General features: G+C 39.7%; 1 protein-coding gene across 3 annotated transcripts in view; it reads right to left on the bottom strand.

The window, feature by feature from the left end:
- INTS8 (integrator complex subunit 8) overlaps positions 1-12867 on the bottom strand; it is a 54610-nt gene extending 41743 nt beyond the window's left edge. Inside the window, exons 1-7 of one of the 3 annotated variants that reach the window (XM_043601405.1) lie at positions 12580-12866; positions 11079-11253; positions 8273-8437; positions 7874-7945; positions 6644-6695; positions 4489-4671; positions 649-756 (exon numbers count right to left, since the gene is read on the bottom strand). In XM_043601405.1, coding sequence (XP_043457340.1) covers positions 649-756; positions 4489-4671; positions 6644-6695; positions 7874-7945; positions 8273-8437; positions 11079-11253; positions 12580-12709 — 885 coding nt within the window. In that variant the 5' untranslated portion in view covers positions 12710-12866. Of the gene's footprint in view, positions 1-648; positions 757-4488; positions 4672-6643; positions 6696-7873; positions 7946-8272; positions 8438-11078; positions 11254-12579 lie in introns of all 3 variants that reach the window. The other 2 variants (XM_043601406.1, XM_043601407.1) reach the window with 2 other exon arrangements.
- Between the last annotated feature and the right edge of the window lie 7872 nt (positions 12868-20739).

Below are 20739 nucleotides of genomic sequence, written 5' to 3'. Positions count from 1 at the left end.
ATGTGTTAAAGTTCGTGTATTTCACCCACCAAATTAGCAACTGGAGGAAAAAAACAAAAACAAAAAAACCCTCACTGCTGATCGGAGTACCGAGAGAAATGTACCTGGAAAGCAATTTGGTTTTATGTTTCACAGCCTTTACAAAATTACTGACATGATGATTACTGACATTACAATTTACTGACATGATGATTCTACTTGTAGGAATTTAACTTGAAAGCATCTAAAAACCAAAAAAAGTCTACGCTTGGAGACAGAAATATTATAGCTTTATGATAAATAAAAACAGTAAACATAAATGCCCAAACATTAGAGAAATGAAGTAAATCACAGCACATCTACATGAAGATCTTTAAATGTCTATTCAAAGATTTAAGCATGATAACAATATAGTATATATAGTTAATATAACCTTAACTGTAGAAAAACAAAGACTGAAACCTGGAAGAAAATAAGCTAAAATGGCAAAAGGGGTAATTACTAGGCAGTAGTAATACAGATTTTCAAAATGCTTTTAGTACTTTCTAAAACTTGCCAAATGTACCACAATGAACATTTGTTTTTTTAATCATCAGAAAAATTAAACCCAAAAACATATATAGACTCTTTAAGAACTAAATATTATGTGCCTGTTATCACTGTATTTACCTCTGTAATTAGTTCTTTGGTTCTAAAAAATTTTTCTCTGGCATTTTCATAAACAGCTGCATTTGTAGAGCCTTGCTGGAAGTATGCTGCACCCAAATCATAACACACCTAAAATGGTAATGAATACCAATTTGCTTAGTAAATTTTCATGAACTGAAGAGCTAACAAAACTCAAAATTATGTTTATCTCAGCAAAACGCTAGTACATATACAGGAAAAAAACTGTATTTCAGCAAGCAATGGAATAGTCAATGTTCTTAGTCACAAGCAACAGAATCCAGTGGACTGATTTAAGGAGAAAACAGATTTAAATGGTAAGATTTAGGGTGGTCTACAGAATTACTTGGCCCAAGGACCGACCTTTGGAAACAAAAGGGCAAGGGATGCAAACAGCCAAGATAAGAGTCAAAACTGACCTAGTGAGTGCTGCGGTCATCTCAACACTGGACTCTTATCACCTGCAGCCACCAGCACTACATGCCAAGAGCAGCAGCTAGCTAGGCTCTTGCTCGGGCTGCCCCTGTCAACTAGATTTTACTGTCACCGTTGCTGCTATTCAACATCACGACGGATTCTCTATCATCTATGCTTCTTTCAAAGTGGGGGAGAGTAACTGCCTGGCCAGAGTGAACACTGAGAAAAATCTGAATTAATGACAATGAAAGGATAGAAAAAGACAACTAAAAAAGTACTAATAGAATTTGTAATTTCTGGGGCACCTGGATGGCTCAGTTGATAGGGCATGCGACTCTTGATCTCAGGGTCGTGAGTCTGAGCCCCATGATGGGTGTGGAGCCTATTTAAAAAAAAAATTGTGTATTTCTTCAAGAACCTTCTTCAATCAATGCCTAGACTCACTAAATGCAGAATTCAAGGACTCAGATTGTTTAATTCAACTTGAACATTTTATGGACAGGAATAAGGCTCAGAAGTGACAATGTCTGCTAAAAGGCATATAACCAAGTACTGGCAGAGCCCAGGCTCGAACCCAGATCCCTAAGGCTCCTAATATCCTGCCTCAAAAGTTTATTCTACACAGTGCTGACAGATCTGACTTTCTTAAAAAGTCTTCAAATTATCCCAAGTAGGATAAAGTTCAAACCCCTTGGGCCCGATCTTTAACGATCTCAGAATCTGGACTAACTTCTCTCTTCAAAACTCTCTATTCTCCTCTATTTCAACCATACCAGTCTTCTCAATTCCCAATTCTTATCAGATCCTGGAAATAAACTTCACTCCCTATCTCTTATTTCCATCTACATCAAACCAATCTTAGCAAACAGATACTTATTCCTCCTCCAAACTTCTAACCTCTAACAGTCTGATACACATCACAGAACTACTCTTTACTGATATGTATCATATATACATATTCTGTCCTCTTGAGCTAATCAAGATGAATTCTTCTCAGCCTGTAGGATACTGCTTCTTACTATTTAGTCCACATTAAATGTGTGGCTGATTTTCATTCTAGAGTGCTTCCTCCCATCTGGATCAAAGGGTGAGAAACAAAAGAAAGAAAGAAAGAAAAGAAAGAAAAGAAAGGAAGGAAGAAAAGAAAGACAAAGAGAAAGAAAGACAGAAAAAGGATATACAGGTATTTATACACACACAGACATTACAGTTACATGTAATTCCCCTTTCCAGGCAGACAGTACAAGATACCAAAAAGGTATTTTCAAGTATCACAATACTAACATTAGAACAAGGGGTTTTTTTTGTTTTTTTGTTTTTTTCAGATTTCTTTTTTAAGAAATCTCTATACCCAAAGTGGGCCTCCAACTTACAACTCTGAGATCAAGAGTCAAATGCTTTACCAACTGAGCCAGCCAAGCACCCCCATTAAAACAAGTTTAAATTCTAGGCATGCCCGGCTGGCTCCATACAGCATGTAACTCCTGATCTCAGGGTATGAGTTTGAGCCCCACATAAATACATAAAACAAGTTTAAATTCTATAATTAAGAGGTAGTTAATAAGTTAAAACAAACAAAAAGCCTGATAACAAAGTTGCCCTGACAGCAAATATTTTTGCTTTTACTGGGAAAAGAATTTAAAGATTTTCCTTTAGAATCAGGTAAATTTTAGTAATGTAAAGAATGTGCTTTAAATATTAACGTGCTGGGAAATAAGTATTGCTGCTAATTTGCCATTCAAGGCACAGAATTAGGACTCAGCTATATAATTAAGAAAGTATTTGATAGTTTACCTAGCACACTGACATGTTTTATTAACAGCTGTTTTGTTTTTCAGATTGTATCACCCACTAGATCGTGAAAATCAGAAACATTACCAATTATTTTTAAATAGACTCTGTGACTACAATATAGTACCATAAACCCTCTTATATGTAAGTTTCACTACTATTTAAAGATGTTCCCAATTGTCAATCCTCATTACTCCTATTCCAACTGTGACTGCCATCTCATCAGGTACTGAAAAAATGATAATCTTCAACTCTACAACCAGCTAATCTGAAAAGGCACCTCCCAACACGTTGTCATAGCTACTTCTGCCCATTTCAGGAATGGGAAACAGTGACTGAAGAAATCAGCAGGTGCCTGGACGGCTCAGTCAGTTAAGCGTCCTACTCTTGATTCTGGCTCAAGTCATGAACTCACAGTCTGTGGAATCGAGCCCCACAACAGGATCTGTGCTATCAGCGCGGAGCTGATTGGAATTCTCTTTCTCTCACCTGCCCCTCTCCTACACGTGCACTCTCAAAAGAAATAAATACACTTAAAAAAAAGAAATCACACAAGGGGTGCTTGGCTGGCTTAGTCGGTAGAACACGTGACTGTTGATCTCAGGGTTGTGAGCTCAAGCCCCACTCTGGGGGCAGAATTTACTTTAATTAATTAATTTACTTAAAAAAAGAACTGCCTGTTTAAAAACAGAAGATGAGGGGCGCCTGGGTGGCACAGTCGGTTAAGCATCCGGCTTCAGCCAGGTCACGATCTCGCGGTCCGTGAGTTCGAGCCCCGCGTCGGGCTCTGGGCTGATGGCTCAGAGCCTGGAGCCTGTTTCCGTTTCTGTGTCTCCCTCTCTCTCTGCCCCTCCCCCGTTCATGCTCTGTCTCTCTCTGTCCCAAAAATAAATAAAAATCGTTGAAAAAAAAAATTAAAAAAAAAAAAAAACAGAAGATGACGCGCCAACTCCCACAAAGAAGAGAATACAGAATATAAAACACACTATTTTCGTGGCCCTTTTTACGCAGTTTTTGAATATTTTAAAATTTGTTATACCTAAGTTTCTCTGCTAAAAAGTGAGGAAGATGCAAAATACACGTTAAAAAAGAGAGAGATCTCAGAGAGTTTACAATCCAGCGGAGAAAAAGACAACACAAATATGCAGTATCTCACAACAATATCAACTGAAAGCTGTCAAAGGAACTAGAGCCCAGAGTTACAGAACCACCTTCAATGAAGACCCTTGAAAAACTAGTTATTTTCTCTAGGGGCCAACATTTTTCAAAGTCTAGCATAGTATTTGTTTTGGGGTTCAGGGTTTTTTTTGGTTTAATTATCTAACAATATGAATGAACTGTAGAATTGTCTACATACTCACTGCATTCTCAGTATTCAGAGTCTATCTCTTAAACACAATTGGGAAACTATCTCAGAGACCATAAATCAAATGGAATTTCCCTTCCATTTCTTTCAGGAAAATTTCAAGTGAAGTCATAAAATTTACAAATTAATTATGAGTCAAAATTTTAATAGCATCTTAAGTCAAAAATCAAAAAGACAAAGGGAGGAATTCTAATTAAAAATACTAGAATGACCTCATGTAAGATTTTCTAAAACTTTGCCATGCATTGATTGAATACTGAAATAAGTACCTGGCACTGCATCTCCTCAGTTCTGATTTTCAATCCAGCAGTAGAACTCTCAGTTTCTCCATTTACCATGCCTGGCTCCATTGCCAACAAATCTAGTGTTCTCATTGTGTGGACATAAAGATCCTTGTCTAATTTAAGGGCTGCCTCTAGTACCAAAATAGAATCAGAAGCTTGCTCTTTTAGCTACAAAAATTCAATAAACAAATTATTAAAATACAAACATCACAGAAAACCAAAATATATACACAGGACACTCAATAACTTGGTGTACTAAGCTATTAAAAAAATTTAACACAGCAAGAGTGCAATTAAATCTGTTGAAATAGTTAAATTTTTAAAAATACAGTAAAAGTTCCTATTTAGAAATTAGAAAACACAAAGTAGAAAAGGTACCTTTTTATTTATTTTTTTTTACAAAAAAAAGATAAAAGTGCTCTAAAGATTTGCTTCCACTGATTTATTCAAGAAATGTTTATATGCATCAATGTGTCAGCCACCGTTTTAGTAGGCACTAGTAACAAAAATAAAATGATGCAGGGTTTTTTTTCTCCATTCAAAATACTACAACATAATGGGGCGCCTCGGTGGCTCAGTCGGTTAAGGGTCCTGGACTCTTGATTATAGCTCAGGCCATGATCTCGTGGTTGTGAGTCAAGCCCTGCATCAGGCTCTGTGCTGACAGAGGCTTTCTCCCTCTCTCTCTGCCCCTCCACTTGCTCTGTGTCTCACAAAAAACATAAATAAGCATTCAAAATACTACAGCACATTAACTTTATATAAATATAGAATGTTTCTCTCCTCTCCCAGCCACTAGACTTTACACAGTGTTTCTGGTGCACTGTAGGTGTCATGGAATTAGAAATCATTTTTAAATTATGGAAACTCCCACATTTCCACTTTTATATTAACTACATTAAAAAAATAACTGCTATAGGGGTGCCTGGGTGTCTCAGTCGGTTGGGCGTCCAACTCCCGGTTTTGGCTCAGGTCATAATCTTTCGGGTTTATGAGATCAAGCCCTGTGTGAGGCTCTGCGCTGACAGCATGGAGCCTGCATGGGATTCTCTATCTCCCTCTATCTGCCCCTCCGTTGCTCACACTTTCTCTCTCAAAACAAGTTAACTTAAAAAAAATTCTTTTAAACAATAACTACTGTATTTTTGTGACTGCAAAGTAATTTAAAAAATATTTTTTTTATGTTTATTTAGTTTTTGAGAGACAGGACGCGTGGTGGAGGGGCAGAGAGACAGGGAGACACAGAATCGGAAGCAGGCTCCAGGTTCTGGGCTGTCAGTGCAGAGCTTGATGCGGGGCTCGAACTCACAGACCAGGAGATCATGACCTGAGCCGAAGTTGGACACTCAACCGACTGAGCCACCCAGGCGCCCCTGCAAAAGTAATTTTAAAATACAATATATGTAGGGGGGGGGGAGGGGAAAGTGGCTGATGGGCATGGAGGAGGGCACCTGCTGGGATGAGCACTGGGTGTTGTATGGAAACCAATTTGACAATAAATTTCATAAAATAAAAAAATAAAATAACATAAAATAAAATAAAATAACAAAATAACAAAATAAAACATAACAAAATAACATAAAATAACATAAAATAACATAACAAAATAACATAAAACAACAAAATAAGATAAAATAACATAAGATAAAATAACAGAACAGAACATAAAATAACGTAAAATAAAATAAAACATGAAGTAAAACATAACATAAAATAACATAAAGTAAAATAACATAAAATCACATAACATAAAACAACAGAACATAAAATAACATAAAATAAAATAACAAAATAAAATAAAATAAAATAACATAATATAAAATAAAGTCTTTGTTGTAAAGAAAAATAAAATAAAATCTATGTTAATTATAAAATTTTGGGGAAAAAATATGAAGATATCATCTGTAACTGTGATTTCTCTTATCTGCTAAAGTATAAAAATTGGACAACAGAACTGGTGGTAAAGCACTACACTGAAAAACTGTATGATTTACAGTTGTTACCAAACTATGTTCTAACAATAAAAACCTATACATCACTGCTTCCAGACCCTGCCAACTCTTGCATATCTAAGGTTAGAGGAAGCATGTGAACATGCTCTGAATGCACCCCAAAATGTGTAACTGATGCTGATACTCACTACTTTCAAAATATTTTCTGTTAGTTCTTTCTCCTGTTGCATCTGATTCATGCTAAAAGAGAAAAGATTGAGAAGTATTTAACATTTTTCAAGACTAAAAATTCTAAACTTTAGAGCATCATTCTTCAAAATGAGGCAGAATTTAAACAAAAATGGTAATACTACTTCTTTTCACTCTTGAAAAAACAAAAACTCAATTATGATGTTCATTTACCATTATTTTTTCATTTGCTTTGTGTTGAAAAAACAAAAACAAAACCCTCAATTTAAGACTAAACCTTATTGGCAGCAAAAGCTCATTTCTATCAAGTTAGAAACTATGCTCTCTAGCTCCAAATTTGGGTAAGCTGCTAACCTAGAATTTAAGAGTTAGGTTTAGGGGTGCCTGAGTGGCTCAGTTGGTTAAGCATCCAACTTTGGCTCAGGTCACGTCCTCGTGGTCCACAGATTTGAGCCCCATGTCAGACTCTGCTGAAGCTCAGAGCCTGGAGCCTATTTCAAATTCTGTGTCTCGGGGCGCCTGGGTGGCGCAGTCGGTTAGGCGTCCGACTTCAGCCAGGTCACGATCTTGCGGTCTGTGAGTTCGAGCCCCGCGTCGGGCTCTGGGCTGATGGCTCAGAGCCTGGAGCCTGTTTCTGATTCTGTGTCTCCCTCTCTCTCTGCCCTTCCCCCGTTCATGCTCTGTCTCTCTCTGTCCCAAAAATAAAATAAACGTTGAAAAAAAAAAAATTAAAAAAAAAAAAAAAAAAAAAATTCTGTGTCTCCTTCTCTGTCTCTGCCCCTCCTCTGCCCGTGCGCTCTCAAAAATAAACATTAAAAAAAATTGTAAGAATTAGGTTTAAAACTCCACAGATGGTAACTCTGGTAATTTTTCGTATTCTAATCTAATTTTACATATTAAAACAATTTCCCTACATACAGAACAAATATAACTTCATGTAAATTTAATTAAATGAAAAAAATCTTAATACTTTGGAGCAGGGGAATTAACACTAAGATGAAAGGCACAAGTCACAATGCATTCCTTTTTCCAGAGCTCTCTACTATAGATATCCAGAGCACTACCTGATTCTGTCACCCTTCTAACTCCCCAAACCTACCTGCACGTAGGCCTTGTGCCCTCCTCTAACTCTACTCCTTCGGTACCAGAGGTTATTAAAAACATGCAAATAAATTTTTTAAATTCTGATGACAAAAAGTGTCAACCAAGGGTCCCATCTGCCGACTTACACACTTAACTGAGGAGGTCCAGGTTTGGCCTGCTTGACAGGAAAACTGCTTTGAACAATTGTCCTAATTGCCCTGAAGGACAGACAAGAAAAAGAAAATTTAACACATTGCAAATGTCACTTAAATTATTTTTTAAGTACTACTTAGAACATTTGTTATTATTAATTAGCTGAACTTTTATTCGATATGTAATAAAACCTTCATAAATCATCCACATTTTTATCAGAATGCTTTTCTCATATATGCAGTCATAATTTTCTCTACCATCAGACTCCCAGTTTCCAAGATCCTCCAAGAGCTCTCCAGGGTATAGGGGACCCTTAAAAGCACATCCCTGAAAGCCAGAGGGCAATTACACACAGGCTGCCCAACACATTTGAGGTCTATGCAAAAATTTACCATCTATTATAGAGAAGGATAGCCATGGCAGTGGTCGGAGGTAAAGTGGCCAGATCCATATCCACATGCTTTGTCCCAGGAGGAACTTTACTGATGCACAGCAGTTCATTTAGCAGCATATTCAATACTGGAACAGACAGACTTAAAGAAACAAAAGGTACACATCTGCATAAGAAGCATAAAATACACAATTCAGTATTTTCACTGAAAATAATTACATTGTTAAAGGACTAAATCTGAGGCTATTTTATTAATCCGTCTCAACAACTTGTATGAAAATATCAAATTTCAGGGGTGCCTGGGTGGCTCAGTTGGTTAAGCATCCAACTCCTGATTTCAGCTCAGGTCATGATCTCAAGCATGGTTCATGAGATCAAGCCCTGCATTGCCTGCTTGGGATTCTCGCTCCCTCTCTGCCTCCAAATGAACCTTTAAAAAAATACTACGTTTTTTAAAGATTTTTTAAATTTTCTTTATGAAAACAACTTAAACATACACAAAAGCAGTCAGAATATAATGAACACCCATGTGCCCATCATCTAGTTTCAACAATTATGGACTGATGGCTAATATGCTTTCATCTCTACTCTTGCTCACTTCCTCCCCTTCCCATACTATCATAAAGCAAATTTTTAACATTAAATCATTTCTTCCGTGTTGCAGAATTGATCTCAAAAAATTAATTCAACAGTGGCACGTGGCTGGCTCAGTCAGAAGGGCATGCAACTTGATCTTGGGGTTGTGAGTTTGAGCCCCACGTTGGGTGTAGAGTTTACTTAAATAAAACTTTTAGGGGCGCCTGGGTGGCGCAGTTGGTTGGGCGTCCGACTTCAGCCAGGTCACGATCTCGCGGTCCGTGAGTTTGAGCCCCGCGTCGGGCTCTGGGCTGATGGCTCGGAGCCTGGAGCCTGTTTCCGATTCTGTGTCTCCCTCTCTCTCTGCCCCTCCCCTGTTCATGCTCTGTCTCTCTCTGTCCCAAAAATAAATAAAGGTTGAAAAAAAAAATTTTTTTTAAATAAATAAATAAATAAAACTTTTAAAACATTAACTCAATATAGTCACTGTATTAATTTCACATCTAAATATATTTCAGTTGGGGGTGCCTGGGTAGCTCAGTTAAGCTTCTGACTTCAGCACAGATCATGATATCACAGTTTATGAGTTCAAGCCCCACACAGGGCTCTCTGCTGTCAGCACAGAACCTGCTTCAGATCCTTTGTCCCTTTCTCTCTCTCTCTCCTCTGCTTGTTCTCTCTCTCAAAAAAATAAGTAAAAATAAACTTAGAAAGTCTTATGGGGCATCTGGGTGGCTCAGTTGGTTAAGCGTCCAACTTCAGCTCAGGTCATGATCTCAAGGTTTATGCGTTCAAGCCCTGCATCGGGCTGTCTGCTGTCAGCACAGAGCCAGCTTCAGATCCTGTCCTCCTCTCTATCTGCCCCTCCCCCCACACACACATTCTTTCTCAAAAATAAACATTAAAAAAGTTTTAAATACCTTACAAAAAGTTTTCAGTTGCTTATCAAATACCCCAGTGTTCAATTTCCAACTGCATCATTTACATCATACTTTTTGGGTCCACATTACTACCTCTTGACAGGCCTCAAGTCTATTAATGTATAGCCTCACCTTAGATTAAAGAATTCTTTAATCTGGAGAAGGGTGGTGAAAACAAAGTGTTTAAACACTACCAGTGAGAATGTGAACTAGTACAACTCTCTTGGAATGCAATCTGGCAGTATACATCATGGGATTTAAAAATGTTTATACCACCTGAGTCAGCAACTTAATAATCTGTACTAAGGATGTAACCAAAAACTCAGATGAAATTTAATGACAAAGGTATTTAAGGCTCTGTGATTTATTAAAATTAAAAAGTAGAAACAAACTAAACATCAATGGAAGACAGTTAATCAATTATCCACATGATGGAATTATCTCCAAAAAACAAAATGGGGAAATGTTCATGTTATTGTTATATGGGAAAAAAAGAAACAAAGAAATCACAACAGTGTATATAGGTTAGGGTATGATCACAACTTTGTTTAAAAATATAGGAAGAAGGGTGCCTGGCTGGCTGTCAGTAGAGCATCCAACTACCGATCTCAGGGTTAGGAGTTTGGACCCCACAGTGGGTATAAAGAGTACTTCTAAAAAATAGAAAAACAACAAAAACTACACAAAAACGTTAAAAGTGTGTCTCCCTCCTCTATTATTTCTGATTTCTGAATTTTACAAGGTACTTTTTTTTTTTTTTTTTTAAGTAGGCTCCATGCCCAGTGTGGAGCCCAATGTGGGGCTTGAACTCATGACCCTAAAACCAAGACCTGAGCTGAGATCAAGAGTCAGATGCTTAACCATCTGAGCCACCCAGATGCCCTTACAAGGAGTTCTTTTAAAATTGTGAGGGGGTGCTTGGATGGCTCAGTGTGTTGAGCATCCAACTCGATTTTGGCTCAGGTCACGGTCCCAGCGTCATGGGATCGAGCCCCACATCAGGCTCTGTGCTGACAGCTCGGAGCCTGGAGCCTGCTTCAGATTCTGACTCCGTCTCTCTCTGAGCCTCCCCTGCTTGTGCGCTCTCTCTCAAAAATAAACAAATAAAAAAAAAAAATGAAAGCGTGATTTAAATTCACATAACATTCAAATACTTTTTTATACGTTTTGAAAAACAGGTGCATATATTACCAGGAACATACAGAAATATAAGTTGCATTTTAATGGCTGGTATCAGAAAAGCATATATAAAAATAAAACAAAAAAATTGAAATAGTATTTCAAAATAAATTTCTTTTAAATCTTGTATACCTTTTCTCTAATATGTCTAAGTCCCACTTCAGATGTGCAGCAACTTTAAGAGCAAGTAGCTTTAAAATACGGTTTCTCTTGTTATCAGGTGGAGGCTGCACCTGGTTTTGTTCATTTACTGAAGGTTTGGAAGCCTGTTCCAAAAACTGAACAATAAGTTGAACTGGTGCAGGATCTAGGGTTTAAAAGAAAATAAATTTAACTTTAACTTTCAATTACAAAGATGCGAAAGGTTTCACTATACTGGCTTTTAGCCACAAAAAAAAATCCCAACAGCTGTGTAGTTATGATGATTAAGGAATATGATTTATAAGAGTGCCTAGGGATTACATGAAAGATCAGGAAGGGTGGTAAGTAAGGAGAAAGGGTGGTACGTAAGGAGAAAGGGTGGTACGTAAGGAGAAAGGGTTAACAGAATCATGAAGAGGAAAACACTTCAGACGTAAGAACATGATGACTATAGATTTCCAGTTTAGCAAATAACCAATATCAATTAGAGGAAAGAGAACAGAGATGTCATCTTTGGAATTACTGTTTTAACAATTAGTGCGACCTGCATCAAATTACCTCTCTGCACCTGTTTCCATCAATGCAAATAGAGAATACCACCACCTACCTGTGATTATGAACACCGAATTAAATGAGATAACAGATGTGAAGTATTAAGCACGGCACCCAGAACATTCAATAAATACGAAAAGCAAAGAATTAAAAGAACATAACATCATACAGGTGGTAAAACTGCTTGAATGAAACCACTAACTTCTCCCACAGTTGTCTCCATCAGTTAAGGCTAACATAGATTCAACAAGCTACATCTGGATTTGAACTGTATCAGCAAAATACTATTCAAGAAACTTACCTGGTCATACCAGTACCTCTTTCCAGAAATGCCTGCCGTTTCTCTCCTTCTCTAACAGCACCCACTAATTGGGATATTAATCATGATCATCATTAAACAACCATGTTACAAATGTATAACATTCCCTGCTCTCGGAGGTTTTCTCCTTTTAATTTATAGACCAACTTGGGGGAAAAAATAATTAGGAGTCGGTAAAATCCCCTCGTTGAGAAACAAAACACTAAAATAAGAACCTAAAATATAAAGAATTAGCATCAGGATCAGCACTAGAACAGCAATTACTCTCCGTCTCTAAATTGATCACAGCCCGGAGTTCTGTAGGGGTGTGTCAGATCCAGCCTCCCCGACGCACTCAATCTCACAAGACCACCTCAAATGAGCTAAAACCGCAAACGGTAAAAGGACCAAAGGGGAGGGAAGCGGGAGGGCCTTTGTTTTGCGTTTTTAAACCCTTCCCGGCAGTGCCCCCGCACTGGGATGCTTAATGTTTAGCGAGGGAACCCCACCAGAGCTTGGCTCGAATTCGCGCCTCCTGGGCCCCCAGCTATGTGGCCGAGGAGGCGCGGGTCCTGAGAGCCCGGCCAGCCAGGTGCCGGTGGACGGGTCCCGCTTCCCTCCGGGTGTAGGCGCCGCGCTTACCCGGGCAGGGCTTGCGCAGATGTTTCTCCAGCAGCGACTCCTCTAGCAGGAACTCGAACCAGCAGGTCTGCGGCGGGGTGCAGGGCCGGCTGGAGGTGGCTGCCTCCCGGTCCGCCGCCTCCGCGCTCATCCTGCCCCCGCCGCCGGTACCCCCAGGGACGCTTCCCGGCTCCAACCTGACACTCGGACGCGTACCACGGGCCGGCGATTTGCGGAACCTCCGCGGGCGAGGCCCAGCTCAGAGCGTCTCGGAAACCCACACAACCCAAAATGGCGGCGGGGCCCAGCCTGAGCTGAGGGACCTAAGTCCGCCTCCCTGCGCCAGCGCCGCGCCTCCGGACCAATCGTTGTTCGATTTGTAGAGAAAGAGGGCGGGGCCAATCCGTAAATAACGCCTCGTCCTGGTTGCCATAGGAGACGTCTAGCAAAGAAGCTGGATCGCCAGTGGAGTTTCCCCTTTTCCTGGGGGATTCTCAGCGAGAAAATGGAACAGTCTCATCTAGGATTACAGTGGACCTCGATGTCCTCATAAAAGACAGCGAACACTACATGTTTAAACGTGATCCAGACAAAGCTTGTCTTCTTCGGTGCTTTAATTTCCCTATTTCCATTTTCTAGATTTCTTTGCACTTAGGTCCTCTAGGCGGAGGCGCCCGTCTTGGGCACCTGCGCCCCAATCCCCTTCCTCGAAGGATGAGAATGATGGCCCAGCTTTTCTGTTATTTTTCAGGATCATCTCTCAATATTTAGCGCCTAATTAATCCTTTTGATATACCAGCTAGGGATATTGTTAACCCCATTTTACTTTTACCTCCATTTTGTAATGTTCTTGTGTTTTTTAATTACCAATTAAAAGAGGAAAAAGTGTATTCAAAGATGGTGCACACTCCCTAAGAGTGTGAACTCTAGGTTAAGCTATTTAACCTCGCTGGACCTTTGTTTCCATATTTGTGCTTTATCTTAGGATTGATAAGAAAATTCAAGGCGGAGCTTGAGATAATACAGGTAAATGAATTAATATAGTTCAGCTTTTTAGACAAGGCCTGGCATCTAGAAGCATTGATAAATATTACCTGATCTCATATAGTGCTGATTTTGCAAATTATTTTCATACACGAGTCTAATTTTCTCCCATAAACAAACTCATTACACACCTTTTAACCAATGAAGAAACTGAGGTTTCAGAGTTATCATTTGCCCAAGATTTCCCAACAAAGAAGGGGCTAAGCCACAGCTTTGATGAACTTTCAGTTGTACCCAGGCTGCTTCCACCATAGGATAGATAGCAAGGATAAGATCAATCACTTATGGTCTTTTCCAGAATGAAGAAGGAAGGCATTCACAAGTTTTAAGAAAAATAAATGGAAGTAACTCCTCCCTAAGTGAAAGTAAATCCAAATGCTTCAGTGGCAATCATTGCCTTATTCTCTTCCTGCTCAGTCCTCTTTCTGGGCTGTGTGCTGCGTCTCCTCTTTCATTTTAGTGTTCCCTGGGTCCTGTGCCTTGCCCTCTTCTCACTATAGAAGCCATCCCTGGGTCACTCCCCCCCAACTCCTGCAACTCTGTCCTAGCCTCTAAAGAAATCATGTATTAGACTAATAAAAGCCTGAAGACTAAGAAGATACCAATAGGGAGATTAAACAGTTATTTTCATGGAAGATTTGGTGTGTTTTACTTACTTAGGCATAAAAGGATGAGGGGAGAAAGGATGGATCCCATGTTCCCCACTCCAGTGAAAAGGGTAGATTACCTATGTCTCGATCCTTTATCAGTATAGTGAATAGCTAAGGGACAGGTTTGAAATTCATGTTGGAAATGTTTGAATATGCATCACTTGTGGGGTGTCAGAATGGAAATGTCCAGAGGGTACTGAATTTTAGATAACTAGTATATAGGAAAAAAAAATCTAAGAGTATCACCTGCTCATTTGTGAACTCACTATATGTGGACACTGATTTATGCATTGTCTTAGTCTATCCAGGCTGCTATAACAAAATACCATAAACTGAATGGCTTGTAAACAACAGAAATGTATTTCTCACAGTTCTAGAGACTCAGAGTCCAAGATCAGGGTGCCAATATGGTTAAGTTCTAGTAACAACCCTCTTCTGGAGTGTAGACTACCAATTTCTCATGGTATCCTCAATTGACAAATCAGAAAGGGAGCAAGTTCTTTCAGAAGGGCACTAATCTCACTCACTCATCTCAATCAGATGAACTCATCTAATCCTAATTATTTCCCAAATAAAGGTCCTGCCTACTAATACCATCAGGTTAGGTGGTAGAGTTTCAACATTTCAACATATGAATGGCAGGAGCACAAACATTCAGTCCCTAATATGCATATTCTCTTATTCAAGCCCTGTGAGGTGGGTTTCATTATCGTCTTCTTTTTCAGGTGATAAAACAGGCACAGAGATATTTTTTAAAACAGTTCCCAAGGTCGCATAGCTATTAAGTGCCAGATGCTAAGCATGAATTTAAGCAGCATGACCTCAGAGACTGAAATCTTACCCCATGCACCAAATATATACCTCTCTAAGAAAAGACCAAAAAAAAAAAAAAAAAACCCCAAAAAACAAAAACCCAGTCCAATAGAAAACTGGGCTGAGGTCAGGAAAATGCAGTCTATAAAAGAAGATATATGAATCCCAGATAAACACTGAATGAAATATTCAGGCTCATCAACAATCAATAAGCAGAGTTTGAAAAGTTAATTGACATGATTGCAGATTCCAAACTGCAACTAACCTTTTTTTTTTTTTTTTTTTAATGTTTATTTATTTGAGAGAGACACACATACAAGGAGGGGCAGAGAGAGGAAGAGAGAGAATCCCAGGCAGGCTCTGGGCTGACAGCTCAAACCCACAAACCATGAGATCATGACCTGAGCCAAAATCAAGAGTTGGATGCTTAACTGACTAAGCCAAGAAACCACTTTTCTTGAGTTTTGGTGTAGTGTCAAAGAAGAAAATCCACAATTATCTGAAAAGACCCTTAATGAGAGTCCATTTTCAAAAAAAAAGTTTTAAGTAAGTTCTGTGTTCAACATGGGGCTCGAACTCATGAGCCCAACATCAAGAGTTGCACGCTCTACCAACTAAACTAGGCAGGCACCAGGGGCGCCTGGGTGGCGCAGTCGGTTAAGCGTCCGACTTCAGCCAGGTCATGATCTCGCGGTCCATGAGTTCGAGCCCTGCGTTGGGCTCTGGGCTGATGGCCTGGAGCCTGTTTCCGATTCTGTGACTCCCTCTCTCTCTGCCCCTCCCCCGTTCATGCTCTGTCTCTCTCTGTCCCAAAAATAAATAAACGTTGAAAAAAAAAAAATTTAAGCTAGGCAGGCACCCAAAAATATTCCTTTTTCAACTACCTATCTATGTGAAGCTGGATTTTCTTCATATATTTCTACCAAACGGACATATAGTACTAGTTTGGTACAAAAGCAGATATAAGAACCCACTGATTTCTATACATGAGAAAGACATTAGCAAAAGGGTAAAACAAAGCCATCTTCTTACCAGATTTTTTAATGAAAATAAAGTTATTTTGTATAAACTTATGTCAACATATAATAGGCTTATGTTTTTTTTTCATTATTTTTATTTATTATCCATTATTTATTTATTTTAATTCCAGTGTAGGTAACACACATTGTTATGTTAATTTCAGGTGTACAAAATTATGATTCAACAGACTTTTTTATCTAAATTTTTAAAAAATGTTTATTTATTTTTGAGAGAGAAGAGACACAGAGTGCCAGAGAGAGGGAGACAGAATTTGAAGCAGGTTCCAGGCTGTGAGCTGTCAGCACATAGCCTGACGTGGGCTGGAACTCAAAAATGGTGAGATCAGACCTGAGCCGAAGTTGGACGCTTAACTGACTGAGCCACCCAGGTGCCCCAACAGATTTTTATTTTTAATGAATTCAGGATCCCCAGCTCCATTGGGCCATGCCACCACTTTGGATTGTGTGGGTTTCCAGGATGTCCTAAACCTGGCCTTCATCCCTAGATCCCTGAGGTTTTTAAAGGAATTAAATATATTTTTTAAATATTTATTTTTATTTTTGAGAGAGAGAGGGGGGGGGAGGGGCAGAGACAGAGGATGACAGAGGATCCAAAGCAGGCTCCATGTTGTCAGCGCAAGGGCCAATGCAAGGCTTGAACTCACAAAGTGTGAGATCATGACCTGAGCTGAAGTCAGACACTTAAATGACTGAGCCACCCAGGTGCCCCAAGAATTAAATTTTGTTTTAATTTCTCAATTTTAGTTTTTAATATGGTAAATATCAATAGACATAGCTCGTAAATAAAGGCTCTTTATCAGTTATGAAACAGGCACTGTGCCAAGTATTTCACACACACCATCTCATCTAAGCCTCATAACAACCACACAATAAAAAGGTACTATTAACAGTACTATGCCCAACTTATAAATGAGAAAACAGTGTCTCAGAGGAGTTAAGTGACTTGCCCAGTATCATACACCTATTTAGTAGTAAAATAGGGATTTGAGTCCCTGTTTTATCTGATCGCAGAGTCCAAACTTACCATTCCATCAAAAATATATCTTGCTGTTGACTTTTTTGTTTTTTCAATAGTCATAAGCCTACAAAAAAAGTTGCAAGAACAATATAAAGAACTCTTACACCCCCTTTGCCCAGATGTCTCGGTTGTTAATATCTTACCACATTTTCTCCATCACCCTCTCTCTACAACCCCTCTGTGTATCACCCTGCTTCCTTAGATACCAACTTATCTTCATTTGGCCAGGCCTGCCCCAGTTTTAACAGTGAAAATCCTACATCCCAGCACCTCCTTCCCCTCCTTCCGGACAAACCCTAGCATTAGGCATGTTGCCTGTGCAACAGCACCCCCTCACTTTGCTTCCGGTTGCTTGGGTGCTGGGGGCTGCCATCTCTACTTGGAGAAGGAAGATGGGAAGTAAAAGGAGGATGGGAAGAGAAGCCTGTAGTTAATTATTAATTAAGCAAAGGGCCTGAAAGGTGCCCGAGTGCTTAACTCTAGCTAGAATAAGGGAAAATCACAAATTCAATGGTTCCAGACTTAGTAATATCATAAGCATGAGTGGAATTCTAGCAAACATTTTTACAATGATCATTATGTAATTACAGAACACCTTGCAAGGTTCATATGCTGTCTGTGTTCAACAATTATTCAAGTAGGAGTCTCTCTTTTATGCTGGTAATAAACTGCAGTACCTGGTCATAGTCTCCTCTTCCTTCTTTAGGAGAGTTTAAAGTATTTTCCCTTACATCCTCCCAGCATTCTGATTCTTCAGGTAGGTCACAAACTCTTCCCTTCTGAAATGTGGGCCACTGACAACACAGCATAGGAAACTAGAGCTGCAATGAAAAAAAAAATGCATAGAGATATTATTACTATTATGCAACCTAAAGATGAAGATGTTTTTTACATCATCTGAGAATCACATCAGTAAAAATCAGTTTGAATTCGGTTCAGATGTTTAACATTTTTTTTTTAAACATTTATTTATTTTTGAAAGACAGAGACAGATCATCAGCAGGGGAGGGGCAGAGAGAGAGGGAGACATAGAATCCAAAGCAGGCTCCAGGCTCTGAGCTGTCAGTACAGAGCCTGACACGGGGCTTGAACTCATGGACCGGGAGATCATAGCCTGAGCCGAAGTCGGATGCTTTACTGACTGAGCCACCCAGGCGCCCCACATACTTAATATTTTTTAAAAAGCAAATGCACTACAATTCAATATGAGCAGCTAATTTAAAACTTTATTCAATAAGTATCTTGGGGGTGGGGCATCTGGCTGGCTCAGTCGTAGAACACACAACTCTGATCAAGAGCTCAAGCCCCACGTTGGGCATAGAAGTTACTTTAAAACATAGTGTTTGGTTGGTGTAAAGAACTATGTTAATGGTTACACTGCCATCTTGTGGCCTTTGCGGGTAGTGTCCATATCTACTGGTTGTACTAGATCACCTTTTCCTGATACTTCCCAGCGTGAAGGAAAGAAATATGACAGGAGGCTTATGCTTGAAAGTTATCTATTCCTTACATAAGCTATCTGGCTACATCTAACTGAATCACATCTTCAAAGAAAGATAATGAGTCCTTTAGCTATCAAAAATTACTTCCTTACGCTTCTATTTATTTCCTCTAGGGACTTTGGACCAAGTAGACACCCTATTAGACACTGCCATAACACTGCATGTCCTCATTCTGGCCCTCAACTCATCTTCTTGCAATTAATTAGCAGCCTAACTTCCCTGCTAGACTCTAAGTTCCTGGGGGGTGGGGCAGGGAGGAGCAGGAGAGTGGTTGCAGTGTGTTTACCTAGGTCAGTCCTTGGCACATAACAGGCACCCAATAAATACTTACTAAATAAATAGTTTGATTGAACATGTAGCACCTACATTTCACATGCATGCAAACAGTATAAACCAGAACTATAAACCTTTACTTAATCTCTCCTTTATCTGACCTACACCTTTACTAATTGCTCCTAAGATATGATTCACTGCTGTGGTCTATGTTTTACAAACAGCAGTGAACTTAAAGCTCTTAGAAGGCAGTGTTCATGTCATAAACTTCTGTCTTTGTAATACTCTTACAACATTTCTAGCTGAATGGGTAACTGAATGTAGACCCTATTCACTTAAGAAAAGGAATGGGTTTGGGGCACCTGGGTGGCTCAGTCATTTAAACGTCCAACTTTGGCCTAGGTCATGATCTCACAGTTTGTGGGTTCGAGCCCTGCATTGGGCTCTGTGCTGACAGCTCAGAGCCCGGAGCCTGCTTCAGATTCTGTGTCTCCCTCTGTCTCTGCCCCGCCCCTGCTCACACACACTCTCTCTCTCTCTCTCTCAAAAATTAAAATAAACATTAAAAAAATAAAAAAAATAAATAAAAATATTAAAAAATAATAAAAAAGAGAAAAAAAGAAAAATATTCTCGGCCACATTCAACAAGCTTGAAGTTCACTGTGCCCAATAAACAACAAAATCCACAATGAACCTTCTACAAAAAAAAAAATAATTCACTTTGTCATTCCAGCAAAACCAGAACTGCCAGAATTCCTTCAGATACTTCTCTGTGTATGGCTTTTCTTGTGTTTTCTAAGTAATCTCTACTCCTTCATATGCTTCTTTGGGAGCCACGTGACCTCATGACCTCAGTCTGGAGGCAAGGTCAGCAGTGAGGCAGGAAAGAAGAGTACTCATGCTTTCTCCAAGCCCACACGGTGCAAAGGATTTCGTGTGGCAGACAGAGGAGTAGCAACCAGTTGTGATGTGTGCCTGCCCATGGGCTCGGTGAACTCCCAATTCTTACTTTCCAGAGGCAAGCTCTTTCAATTAGCTGCACACCATGTGTGCAACTTACATTACAAGAGAAAAACAAAAGGCTGGGGACGAGGAACCACCAGACTGTCATGGGGAACTAGAAACCTCCATGCTGGAATAACTCCAACCCAGCAGCGCTATCACCAAGTGCCATGTCCCTTTTGCAAATCTTGGCCCTAACTAGGAGCAGGGCACTTGTTCTTTTGGTGACTTCTGTGCTGATAATAGAAGCAGGTCACTTCTGGGACCTTGACCGTCCCAGTGGTGTTCCCTCCCAAGAACACCTGGGAGAACCAGGGACAGTCAAGTCTCCAAAAGCAGGCCGTCCATTGGCTGGTCAGCCGGCTGCCACATGCCTTCAATGCATGCACTAAGAGGCTCAGAGACTAACACTAGCTTGTGGTGGGCACTGAACCTGGAAGATCATAAGGACGAGGGGTCGGAAGCAGTCATCTCTGATCAGAGGAAGCAGGTCTACAGAGAAAATTGAATGCAGCAGACATACAAAGAGAAGCAGAGATAAGACACCAAGTTTAACTCCAATGAGAAAGAGTAGGTAACTGCTTGAAGATTTTTTTAAGTTTCTTTATTTAAGTAATCTCTACACCCAACGTGATGCTCAAACTCATGGCCCTAAGATCAAGAGTTGCCTGCTCTTTTTTTGTTTTTTTGTTTTTAATGTTTATTTCTTGAGAGAGAGAGACAGACAGACAGAGACAGAGCAGAGCAGGGGAGGGGCAGAGAAAGAGGGAGACACAAAATCCGAAGCAGGCTCCAGGCTCCGAGCTGGCAGACAGAGCCTGATGCGGGGCTCAACCTCA

Source organism: Prionailurus bengalensis, chromosome F2, assembly GCF_016509475.1.
Source record: "Prionailurus bengalensis isolate Pbe53 chromosome F2, Fcat_Pben_1.1_paternal_pri, whole genome shotgun sequence".
Lineage (NCBI taxonomy): Eukaryota > Metazoa > Chordata > Mammalia > Carnivora > Felidae > Prionailurus > Prionailurus bengalensis.
Note: the sequence above shows the minus strand (reverse complement) of the source record. Positions and strands in the feature narration are given on the sequence as shown.